Source organism: Homalodisca vitripennis, chromosome 4 (assembly GCF_021130785.1).
Source record: "Homalodisca vitripennis isolate AUS2020 chromosome 4, UT_GWSS_2.1, whole genome shotgun sequence".
In the NCBI taxonomy this organism is placed as follows: domain Eukaryota; kingdom Metazoa; phylum Arthropoda; class Insecta; order Hemiptera; family Cicadellidae; genus Homalodisca; species Homalodisca vitripennis.
Window position 1 is genome coordinate 78,847,520 of NC_060210.1, and position 13,964 is coordinate 78,861,483.

Below are 13,964 nucleotides of genomic sequence, written 5' to 3' on the forward strand. Positions count from 1 at the left end.
GACTAATAAGATCCTCGTAATGAGACATTTCCTATAACGCTATGATACATTATAAAGGCGTAAAAGTACATAATTCTAACGGAGGAAATCTCAAAGTAGTTTCACTGCTGCATAGGGAGGGGCAGTTCTCTAAAACATTATTTCCCTCATATTTTTACTTAATTAGTGTCCTGAGAATATCATCACTTCACCACTACCACTGCAATAAGAACATTTAGACAAAGCGGATGCATGTCATTCTAGTTTTGATATCTTGTCATGGATGCTGTATTATAAAGGAACTAATGCCAACCATTGTACTTATGTTTACAAGTTCCAAGTATCATGTAACACATGTTTATTATTACAATTAATAAAATATGTCAAAAAAAGTGTATATGGCCATAATAACTTTCTCCGGTTTTAGTTTTTTTTTTGTTCCATAGTTGATTTTGTAGGTCTGAGAACCCTACTTCTGTCAAAAGACAATGCAGATGGGTCAAAAGACAAAACCATATAAACACATATACAGTTTTTAAAATTTATAGTAAAAGTTAGATGCAACTTTGTCTTTTATACCTGTATTACAGTACCGACCAAGCACAGTATACTTAATATTTGCTAAAATGCACATTTAAATGCATACTTTTCTTATCTGGATATTTTCTTACTGTGCTCGACAGCAGTTGAAGAAAAGGTTTAAATAAGGTGTTGTTACTATCAAGTATACTTTATGGTTTTACACTATTTAATATAAACAAATTTAAAGTAGTCATTAATTTAATTAAACATATGGTTGTGCTGACATAAAAATTAGTCTAACTAAACACAAGACACTTGACTAACTAAAGTACACAATACAATGTTATTGTAATGTACTGACAAATAGCTCAGATAAATAGACTAAGAATTGGACATGCTTGGGTTAATGAAACCCTATTTAAGATAAATTGTTATTTCACTCCGTTATGCCTCAAATGCAATGCAGGTTCCATAGAAAGTCTTCAACATTTAATCTTTGATTGTGTGCAATATACCGACTTCAGACATGAATTGCTCACTAAACTGAAAGCGAAGAAAATTGATCCACCTTATATATTGAAAGATCTTTTAACGAGCCTTGATATGGAAATAATACTGGAAATTGTAAGTTTTCTTAAATCTATAAATAAGGTAATATAAAAAAAAAAAAAACTGGTCATACATACAAGAATGTTTATCGAGGTTCCATGCTCAAAGTAAGCAGAACCTGCTGAAATTCAGCAAAACAAGAAGAAAGAAAGAAAGAAAGAAAGAAAGACAAATAGCTCAGCTGTTTAAATTGTATTGCAGAACAATGTCATGTTATGTGGTTATTATTAGAGGTGATTTGAAAAGAATAAACTTTGTTTCTTAATGATTTGACATTTAATGTTAGTGACAAGCATAATGGATGCTGGATAGTGATGGATGGATAATAAGAAACCATATCAAATTGTCCCACATACTAACTCTGTATATAGTGTTGCACAACTTTGGAATTCATGGATCAAACAGTTTGATAGGTATGTTTCAGTAGCAGACACTACTAATGATGTTAGGAATGAAGAAGTGCCGTGTATTTCTAAAAGATTGCTTCAACTTTCAGAAATAACATATTTTGCAGTAAAACATTTGTCAACTGACCATTTTACTCCATCATAAAATTTTTAACTTCAAGAAATATAAACAGACACAAGTAGAATCCTTCAATTTGTTCTGTTCCTGGCTAGGCTACAAATTGTGAATTCAAAGATTTGGACAGGGAACTCATAATGAAAATTCTCATTAGCATTAGAAAAGACGAATTAAGAAGTAGAATTTTAAAATATTCTAACATTAAGCTTCAAGATGTTGTTATTGCAGGAAAGTCCAATGAAGCTTTTAAATTTTCGCAGATACAAATAGGATTAAAATTTTTAATTGTAAGTGTTTTGCACAAACATCAAATAATTTGGCACCTCATTCAAGTGTGCCTACTATTTGTCTTAGTTGTGGGTTAAGACATTATTGAAGGGACTGTACCTATCTTTAAACTGTTTGTAACTTGTGTAAGTAAGTCAGGTATCTGGCGTGAGTTTTTAATGGAGGAAAGTCGCAACCTAGAGATTATTACTAACAGACATAAACGAGTTTGACAGTTGTCAACGTGTACATAAAGTTTCTTAATACAAACCTGTTCTGAAATGGTTGTTAACGCTGTTCCAATCCAACTACAAGATGGTACCGTACTTCAGGATCTACTCAGTACTTACAGCCTGAGATAAATGGTTCTTAAATTCCAGAGCTATGTACAACGGTTTGTATTAACAACCATAAAGTTCTTATGATTGGTGTTTCCTATGGTGTAGGTGTTTCTATTATAGGTGGGGAACTTTAGGATAAAATTGGTTAGAAAAACTCAAAACTAAGATCTTCTCCGTGGAAACTCAAAGATTAGGATGGTAAACCTGTTTGTGGTTACGCTCAAGCTCAGGTTCATGTATGATAAAGTAAATTTATTATAACAAAAGGAAGTAGAAATAATTTAGGAAAGGCGAAACTGGCTCTAAAGCCTTATTATACACGTTAATGGATACTTTTACTATACTGTCATGAATATAACAATCCCAGTAAGTCCCAGCAGTATTTTCAGGATTTGAAACATGATTTTTTCTAATTCATAAGTGTATTATAAGAGACCTCCAATTGATTTAAAACCTCCAGCTATACTCTATTGATTTAAAAATTAACCAGAATCACAATCCAAATAATCTAAAGGCGTGTCCATAAATCTATGCTTTACTGTTTCCTGAAGAAGAAGAATGAAATAAACAAATGAAACAGGGGATTAAGAACCAGTTCATGTATTGGAGTGGTCAATACCAATAATTGTGGTTTCTTTAAAAAAAAAAAATAATGGTAAAATAAATATTTGTGGAGATTACAAAGCAACTTTTAAAAAACAAAGATGATTGTACTCTATTCCCCTCAAAGTTGAATAAAAAAAGTACTTAGCTACGATAGACTTGACTCAGACTTATCAACAGTTGCACATAAATGAAAAGGATGCACTTGCTCAGGCACTTATTACTCAGGTACTTATTAAAGAGTGCCTTTAAGGTAAAAAGCCTACAATTTGGTATTAACTCAGCTCCAGCTATACTCCAAACGATTGATTGAAAATATGCTTTCAGGACTGGACAATGTAATTAAGTCAAAGTCAAAGTCTTTATTGCACATTACATTTGAACATTATTACAATTTGTAATACAAACAGGTGCATTGTCATAATTTTATAAACAATGTTAAATTTAAAAGTAAAACAGTGAAATTTCCTAAAAGTAAGACAGAAGTATTCAACATACACACTTATTATGCTTGTGCATGTTCTGGGATGTTTATATAAATTTATTTATTTAAAATATAATTGTCTTGTCATTTAATATCTCATCTGTACTATAATAGGCTTTTTTCAATAATATTTTTTTAATACATTTATGAAATTGAGCTTCTTCAAGATGTTTTAATGGTGTTGGCAAACTATTGTACACACGAATACCCATATATAAAGGACTTTTCTCTAATAAGGCTACTTTGACGATATTCTGGTAAGGCTGGGACTACTCAAGAATTGATTTATACCTCAAGGCAAGTACTTATCATTTGAAAAATGCATGGATTGCCCTTCAGTGTTCTTTAATATCCACATCAATTGACTATTTGTGTTTTATGGTTACTTCTGAACAGAATTTCCCCTATTCCTGACAAGGTAAATCCATTCAAGAAGTCCAGGAGTCATTTAACAAGGAACAAATGCACACTTTTTTATAGAGATACTTAATTTTTTATCATTTTCTCTTACTCAACAAGGCTGATATTGCAGAACCTTTACATCATTTGCTACACAAAAATGTGTAAAGGCAATGGACTGATACACATAAACATGCTTTCAATGCTTCCAAAAAATTACTTTCTTCAAATGGAGTATTGATTCATTATGATCACTCCTGTCATCTGATAGACACTTGCGATGCATCTCCTTACGGTACTAGTTTTGTGCTGAGCCAGATTCAAGAGAAAAAGGAAGTTCCGATTGCATTTTATTCCAGAACGATGAATCAATCAGAATGCAGATATGCCCAAGAAGATAGAGAAGCACTTTATGAGAGCATCATTAGGGTAGTTAGAAGTTTCATAATAACTTGGCAGTTTGAAATCAAAACCGATCATTAACCACTTTGGGTCTTTTCACTGTGGATATTAAACACTAAACACAATGTCAGCTCGATTGATTCATTCCTCTTAAATGGATATGGACTTTGAGGTAACGATAAAAACAAAAATGCCATTGTTGTGTACTCAAAGTACATATTAAACAAGGAATAGAAAACATGTATTGAGTAGTTCACCATGTGACACCAAGCATATTAAGAAATCTCAAAACATACTTACAGATTACAGATGATACAATTGAGAACTCACAATAATGACCAGGAGTATTTTATAAACCTTTTGTGAACTATTTATGGATACCACTGTTCAACCAAAAAAATTAAAAAGGATTTTTTTTTTAATACCAAAAGTCAACTGGTTTACAAATGAGCTTGAAAAAAATTAAAAACTTTGTTGATAGTTTTCATGATAGATTTAAGAATAGTACTAATAGTGAACAGAAAACCAAATCTAGAAATGATTATATATTCTGTACATAAAAAATAAAGGTTAAAGTAACTGAAGCTAGGATAGCTGATAAAACTTTAGAGAAAATCCAACAAATGGAAAGTTATAAAGAATTAAATTATACATATGTTGTAAAGTTTAGTCCAATCTACAAAACTTAATGAATATTTTACAAATGGCTCAGCTAATAAGTAATAAAAACAATAACAATTTACTTTTCAAATAAGATTTGCTGTGTTTGGTCGGGCACTGTCATGCAAAAACAAAATTTTTGAACTTAACTTTCCTCTGTGCTTGTTTTGTCATCTCTTCTTAACTTTTGCAAGGTTTCACAATACTACGTAAAAACTAAATAAGAAGAAATCCTTTGCTGTCCCAAAAAACAGCTGCCATAATCTTCCATGCCAACAATACATGCATTTCCGTGGTTTTTTGGGGGAGTGTGTATGCTCCACTCCCCATGATTTTTATGGATTTCTGTTAAGATTTTCGGTACCCATCTTGCACAAAATTTATGGTTTATTTATTAGCTCAGCCATTAACCTAATGCACCACTGACGCACTCCACCTTCAGTAATCACATAATTTCCATAATCTTCACGGGAGTTGGCAATAAATCTCAATTGGTTTCTTGCGCTTAGCCAACAAAAACCGTATTACCGATAAAACTTCACAACTCTTGGGATTTTTAATTGCGTTATACACTTTAAACTGCTATTTTAAAACAAAAAGGAGTGACAGTAACATCTCACTAGCACAGCTGGATAGCCACTAAATGGAGAAACGTCTTGACATAATGTTTTTATTTTACAGAACAATGATATTGTTTCAAATTAATTGTTAATTCAAAGTAGAAACATTTGGATAGTGAGTATTGACATTGGTGAGAACAATGTTTCAGATGTATACAAGCAAATGATCTTGCTCCTTTAAATCCAAAGTGTATAGTTTGTAATAAGGAGATGAAAACTAGAATTAAAGGTGCAAATCAAGTTTCATTACAAGAACAATAAAACAAATACTATGTTACAAAAAATGCACTTGAGAAGCCTTTCTTTAACACTCTAAATTTGGTTTAATGAATATCATAACAATCATGAATTATTTTAATTAAACCAAACCAACTATGGCCTTGTAATAATTTATGGTGGTTTAGACGGTATTAGTACAAGCAGAAATACCATTGCAGATTGGCTATACGAGGGGGTACCCAAAAAAAACCGGAATTATTTTATAAAAATTATATATTATCAAATTTTTTACAATACGACCTTATCTCCTTCAAAATAATCTCCATTACAACTAATACACTTGTCCCAACGGTATTTCCATTGATCAAAACATTTTTTGTCAGTCATCTTTAGAAATGGCTGCAAGCTCGAGCTTCGTTTTTTTCTTAACCTCTTCAACGCTATCAAATCATTGACCTTTCAAGCCTCTTTTCATGTGTGGAAATAAAAAAAAGTCGCATGGAGCGAGGTCAGGTGAGTAAGGTGCGTGGGGCAGCGGAATCATGCCGTTTTTGGCTAAAAACTGCCTAACTGAGATGGCTGTGTGTGCCGGTGCGTTGTCGTGGTGGAAGAACCAGTCTCCAGTCTGCCACAAATCGGGTCTTTTCTGGCGAACACTTTTGCGCAATCTCCAAATAAAATGTTTGGTTGACAGTCTGACCTGGAGGAACAAACTCAGAATGAACGATGCCTTTAGCATCAAAAAAGCAAATCAACATGGTTTTGATGTTTGATTTGACTTGCCGACATTTTTTTGGACGAGGTGAAGATGGCGACTTTCATTGGCTTGACTGTTGCTTCGTTTCTGGGTCATAACCATAGCACCATGACTCATCACCAGTAATTACCTTTTCCAGAAAATCGGGATCATTTTCAAGATGTTCTTTCAGAAGGCGGCAAGTTTCAACTCGATGTGCCTTTTGATGGTCAGTCAGAAGTCGAGGAACAAATTTGGCAGCAACCCTTTTCAGTCCTAAATCTCCTGTTAAAATTCGCTGAACTGAGCTCCAAGTTAACCCACTACTCTCTGATAGTTCCTCAATTGTCTGTCGACAGTCGGTGAGCACAAGTTCACGAATTTTCTCAACATTTTCGTCCGTTCGAGAGGTTGATGGTCGTCCAGAACGAGGTTTGTCTTCAATCGGCATGTCGCCATTTTTAAATCGAGCGAACCACTCGTAGACCTGAGTTTTCCCCATAGCATCATCTTTGTAAGCTGTATTCAACATTAAAATAGTTTCTGCAGCATTTTTACCAAGTAAAAAACAAAATTTCACAGCTGCACGTTGTTCACTTAAACTTGCCATGACAAAAAACGAAACAAGAACAAAACAGGGTTAGCGAAATCAGTCACTAAGAACGAACAGAATGCACTAGGACAACGGAACTGGGGTCACTGAGCTCGCAATGGGTTGCACGACACACGCCTAGCGGCAGGAATGTGTACTACACGCTGCCGGCTGCCAGCAATAAAATTCCGGTTACTTTTGGGTACCCCCTCGTAATTCTGTAGAGTGGTTTGTTTTGTATGGTTAAACAATTAACAAAAGTATTATTTTCTATAATCTTAAATAGGTCAACATATATTTTTTTTACATAGAAATGTAAGTTACAGCTTCAGCTTCAGTACGAAGTCAATCCATATGAATTAATCAAATGATGGTTGCTTGATCATTTTTAAATATTTTCATTTTTATTGTTTGTACTCATAAGAGGTTCAAAAATTATTTTTAAAGAATTTTATCTTTCATCGTTTATGCGTGGTGGTCATCTGTGTCCATGAAAATCCAGTGATTTTTGGATTTGCAGACAGCGTTTGCAGACCAAACTTTAAAGGCTATTTTGGGAATACAAATTTACATTGAGAGCTATTGAGAAGATAACAATTAATGTAGAAGACATCATCTGAAAGGAATATTGTTGGTTTGTGAGCATAATCCAATCTACAGATAATCGATTTAATGCTAATGTCTGCAAAGCCTCTTATAATTATGGTAAAAACATATAATGAACATTTTTTTGATGGTCAAGTAACCAATTTAATTTTTATTGGATCACTTTATATGGATTGTTCTTACAATACAATCTTAAAATCCTAAAACATAATTCGGTTTGACATTATTGTTCCAAATGAATTCAAACAACATAAAATCATATGTATGTTATATGAGTACCTGATGTCTGCAAGTACATTGGCGATGTACATGTGTTGTGTCTAGTGTCAGACAACTACATTCTTTACAATAGTAAAATGTAACTTAATGTTACACTATTTTGTTTGTTAATTTCATAAATATACATAGTCTGGATAGTTTTTTTATTCATCATTAAATTATTACTTTTCAAGATATAGCTAAAACTAGCCAAATTATACTGTAATTTGAAATACCTATAACGTAATTTGATTTCAGGGTATTTATTTACAATACTGTGACCATGGAAAATGGACTTTTTTCATGGGTTGGGCATTTATAGCCTAGTATTATTATCACAGGTGCATATAAACTGGGGGGAAAGAATATTATTGTATTATATTGATGCCTCTCGGGCATTATTGCGTTAAGGAGCAGGGGCATTACGTGATCTGGGAGTCGACTTTTGCAAGCTCGAGTTAATTTTTTTTCTAAAAGAGCAAGCAGTGCGCAGCGGGCAGGCATCGTTGACAGGATTAACGTACTAGTCACTATCATTTCAGTAACTTATCACTTACCTTAATGTTCAGGTGGGTACAGTTTTGCAGCCGCAATCCAGAAATGGTGGATCCGCTCATTGAGGTTTGGGTATTTCGCCTTAAAAAGGTACTCCACAAAATGAGTTTTTATCCTGCCGTAACGCGGAATTTTATCTTTTACACTTCTCCGCGTCCGCTCGATGGTTTTGTGTGGGCGTGAGTGCGTGGGTCCACAAACTCCTTTGAGTGGTTGACTGTCTCATGCACAAACCCCTCGTCCTCTAAGCAGTCGTACGCACGCCAACAATCACTAATAATTGTACTTCCCGGTAAAATTTTTTCTTTTATGATCTTTAAGAGAGTTTCCTTGTCCCTTTTCTCTACCGGCACTAAAAATGTTTCGTGTTTGGTACGGTCTATATACCACCAAACACCCACTGCCCTTCAATAAGTCGTCCTCTATTATATTTCCGTTTACTAAATTTGGCCTCGTCAATTTCCACAATGTGGCCAACTCCACCTAAAGTTACATCATTATTGGCCACATGGTCAACAAATACTTCCCGAGAAAACGAATACCAGTCAACAGCTGTTTTAGAACTAATATTAAAGTTCTTTTCCAGGTAATCTTGTCGCGGCGGCACTAGACACAATATTGACGCAACAACATAAAAAATGTCCGTCAATGGTAAATGGGCGTTTTCAAAGAAAGTCCCCTTTTTCGCACTGGCAGTAAACCGACACTTAATTTTCTTTCGTTTCGTTGCAGGCGTGTAGTACTTTCCACACCGAAAAAAGAAGTCCCCAAATTCGTTTACAACGAGTTCGTTGCCACACTTCCTATTACCACAACGCCTAGTCCGGTTATAAGCCCCGTGGTTTACATAAAATTGCAAAACTCCATACTCGTCTTTACGAATTGCTTCCACGTAAGATAACGAACATCCAACACAAAGGTGTGCCATTACCACTACTGAACTAGACGCGGAGGAACAAAATAGTTCAAAATGGCGTCCCTTCTTTATTTGAGAGAGCCGCGGAGTAATACCAAACTGTCAAATATGGATAGTGTTGCCAGAGGTACTGTCAAAAACAGAGTTTTCAGAGAATTTAAAAAATCGTAACTCCTTTGATTTTCGTTGCTGACAAATTTTTTTTCACTATTGTTTTCAGGAAAAATTGTAGTATTCAGGAAAAAAATGAACATACCTTTCCATGGTCACGATATTGTAAATTGATACCGATTTCAGTAGCTTTAGATAATTATGGATATCGACGATTGATACTCATGAATAGGCTAGATCAATTATCAATACTCACTGAATATCAATGATTTGATTGTCATGGTGGCTGCTTATTGTATAGCCACAATGTCTAATTGTCCATAACTTCCTCTTTAAATTAACAACATTTGAAGGGTCGCGAGCAAGAACAATCAGAGTCAATTTTTTCACGAAATCAAGTTTTCAGTGCCATTCGATAGCTTAATAGAAGTAGATTTCTTAATGCTATTACAAACGTGCAAAAACAAGTAGAGTCACTAAGTTTTTCAAAGGGAAAGATATAAGCTAACGGGCAAGAAACATCATAGTCCATGCGGCGGCGCACAATAACAATCAGAGTCAATGTCGCTCCCCTCCACCTCACTCTAACTCAGATTCAGTCAGGTGCTTTGTTGTTTTGTTTCCAAAACATAACCCTACTTTAGTGGATGTGTGAATGTTGTGCGGACAAGTTTTCAAGATTGTTAGATTATTTTACTGTTAGTAAACGCTATGTTGAGTGATATAAGTGGAAGTGAGGGGGAGGAAGGGACTCATGTTGGTTTACAAAATGCAAAGAAAAGGAAGAAAACGGGGAAGATGAGCGACGTGATGAAAAAACTTCGTGCAACTACTCATGAGGTTGGTGATGATTGTCAATGTTCTCGTTACAAGTGTTTTCACGTTGTTTCACCGGAAAACCGACAACGTATCATCAATAACTTTAACGGACTAGGTGATTACAACGCACAAAATCAGTACTTGGGTGGTCTTATATCTGTTGTACCTGTTAAGCAGCGCCGCAACCGAAATTCCCAAGAAGAGGCTAATTTCAATCTTTCTTCTTATTGTTACCGTGTTCGTGCATATGTAGATGATAATTTACAGGACGTTACAGTTTGTTACAAAGCATTCATGTCATTACATGGCATTGGGAACAATCGCGTTCAAACCATAAAGAAACACCTTACTAGTTTTGGAGAGGTCAAGCCAGATGGGCGAGGTAAACATGCAAACAGATCTAATGCTCTGTCCGAAGAAACAAAAGCAAAAGTAATAAGTTTCATTCAATCCCTAAAGGGTAGAAAATCACATTACTCTTTGAAGGACACATCAAAATTATACTTACCTGAAGAGCTCAATAAGTCTAAATTGCATAGAATGTACAATGAAACAAATAAAGATAATACTGTTGGGTTCACTACATTTCGAGACATTTTTGATAGTAAATTCAATATTTCATTCGGGTACCCAAGGAAAGATACGTGCAGTACCTGTGATGTACTTAAAGCAGAAATTTCTGTTTTAGAAGAAAAAATCAATGGAGCGGATGACAAAAAAACTAAAGATACATTATCACAAGATCTAACAAAGAAACAAAAAGAAAAAGAAATTCACCTGGCTAAAGGCACAAAATTTTATTCAATTAAAACTAAGTGCAGGAAGGAAGCAAGAAGAAAAGAAGAATTTGAGGCCGTTACGATGGACTATCAAAAAAATTTGCCTACACCAAACATTACAACATCTGACGTATATTATCGACGCCAGCTCAACTTTATATCATTCAATGTCCACGTGTTAAGTGACTCTACATCGTTGTTTTACACATACGACGAAACCGTCGCCAAGAAGGGAGCAGATGATGTTTGTTCAATGCTTGAACATTTTTTTGACAATGTACTAAGCTTGAATGTGCGACATCTTGTTCTGTTTTGCGACTCGTGTGCAGGACAGAACAAGAATTATACCGTCATACGCTTTTTACATCACACAGTTGTGGACAAGGACCGTTTCGATAGTGTGAAAGTTGTGTTCCCCATAAGAGGTCATTCGTATATGGAGGGAGACAAAGACATGAGCGTTGTAAACTCAAAATCCTACACAGAGACACCAGATGACTGGAGGGATGTGCTCAGAAATTCGAGGGTGAAACCTTCACCTTTCACAGTAATAAACTGTGGCACTGAGGTTAATTTTCAAACCTGGACGAAGTACTTTTCTGACAAGTACGTAAAAAAATGTCCCATCCCAACGAGACCTATAAGAGTACTCAAGATTGACAAAAATGAACCAAGATTCATGCTGCACAAGTCTAACTACTTTGGTAGTTATTTAAAGGCTGTCTTAGTTCCTCCAGTGAAAAAAAAGCAAAATTCAAGAAATCCTAACAAAAACAACTCTCCAAAAGTGCTTAGTAAACAGTACAACGGACCAGTGCCTATTAAAGCGGCAAAAGTGAAAGACCTTTTACACTTAAAACAGTTTTTGACACGCCAGGAGTCAAAAGCTTTCTATGAAGCGTTAGTACCTGACAGTGAATGTTTAGAGGAAGCCTCGGACGGCGAGTTTGCAGACGACCCACTCATTGATGAGGCCCAGTGACGGGGAAAACCAATCAAGGTCATGACTCTTTTTTTTAAATATTTAAAACAACCTTTTATTGTCGTGACTTAAAAATGTTTACTATGTTTGGAATAAACTAAATACTATTTGTAACATGTTTGGATAGTTATTTTTAGCTTTAGACCTTTTTAATAGTAGGTAGGCGACGTTAAACTTTAAAAAGTGTTTTCTGGCAAACTAGGTTCAGTTGACTCTGATTGTTCTTGCCCGCGACCCTTCATTTATTATTTATTATTCCACTGCATAATCACTACTTTCTGTAATTTAATTAGTTGTTATTTATTTTGTTGATGTTATATTTAAGTTGCATGAAAATGTTGTGAAATTATTGTATATTGGCGGATGCCGTTGAAATAATAAACAAACAAACAAACAACGCAGCAAAATATGACCCATCAGTAAACAGGAATAACATTTCAATAATGTAAACAAATAAGATGCACAGCGTTAAGAACAAAAATACTGACCCTGCTATCCTCTCCCCATATGTGTACCCCATTATAGCTTACTATCCTTCCAGCCAAAAACCCTAATTTCCCTAGTCCCCATGACCAAAGGATTAACCTATTTCAAACATGTTTTTGTGCAATTATAGCCTATATGGTTTATAATTGCCTAAAGCTTCTTACTGTAAATAAAAATATACTAATTTAAGACATTGTTAAAAGTGACCTATGAATGTCACTAACCTAAAAGCAAAAAGTAAACCTAAAAGTATTTTATGTAATATGAATGTTATAACCCTATTAGACATAAAACTTGTGATATTTGTAGATGTCTTTATTACACATTAATAATGGTTAAACTTAGCTTAAATACCTTAATTTTAAGAGGAATTCGTTTAATTCCTACAAATGCAATTCTTAAACAGTTCATAACATTATCCATGTTACAAATTAACATAATATTGCAGTGGCATCATATTTTTAGCCTATTGTGGTAGCTTAAAATACTGCAATTGAACAATAACAATAGTAATTACTCACCTTTTACAAAGGAAAAATTCAGGTGACACTACTATCAATACTGAACAACTTAAAACATTCTTGACAAAGTCTGAAAGCAAAATTTTTCCTCGATCCAGGGTTGTACTAAATATGTTATATGATTGGTTTTGATTTGATGAGTTTCTACAAATGATGCACCTAGTCTGTTTAGGTGAACTAGTATCACCCATGATGGCTTAATATTCTTGGAGATTAAATTAATGTTTCGCCGTTTGCAAAGATAGGTTACTTTATTGTTTAAAATCTAACCTCCACAAACTCCAGCATTTTAACTTCGACTCTTCTGAAAACCAACACTAAACAACGACAGCGTCCATCAATAAAAAAAACTAAAACAATTTTCAATGTTGAAGAGTAGAGTAGTTTGCATTGCAAAAAGCAAGTCCCTCCACACAACAGATAAATCTCAAATATACAAAAGTTCCACATATAACGCAGCGACCAAGATATACTAACATGAAATGAAAACCCAAACGTAGCCTTTATTTTACCTTAGACGAAAACAATTACCGTAATTTTTAAATTTCAGTCGTAAGTCAGAAACACTTACATTAATGGCTTCGCACAGTTAACCGTTCAGTTATATAATAACATCATTTAGTAAACATTAAAGTTATAGGCAGCATGTATTTCAAACATTATTTTAACGGAATCTATAGAAGCTTTGAGAAAAAAGTGAATTTAGTTTTTGATATTTTTGTAATATTATTAATCGTCTAAATACGGTAAGAATAGAAAGTATAGTCAACATACATGAAAAGTATTTCAATACATACTCAAGCATTACTATATCAACTCCGTACTACAGGCGACGAACGAAATACATATCTTAAGATTGTTTATTAGGTACGGTAACAATACATATTTCAGAGGATTTAATGCTCATCATTAACGAAAGAGGCATTACAGAAGTTTTACAGTTGTCAGGTTCACTTAAAAAACTAAATATTAT

The 13,964-nt window shown here is 34.3% G+C and overlaps 1 protein-coding gene across 1 annotated transcript in view; it reads right to left on the reverse strand.

Annotated features, from left to right (window-relative positions):
* The window catches only part of LOC124359592 (gastrula zinc finger protein XlCGF57.1-like), a 29,994-nt gene extending 16,621 nt beyond the window's left edge, over positions 1-13,373 (reverse strand). Inside the window, exon 1 of the mRNA XM_046812474.1 lies at positions 12,992-13,373. Coding sequence (XP_046668430.1) covers positions 12,992-13,182 — 191 coding nt within the window. The 5' untranslated portion in view covers positions 13,183-13,373. The remainder of the gene's footprint in view (positions 1-12,991) is intronic.
* Between the last annotated feature and the right edge of the window lie 591 nt (positions 13,374-13,964).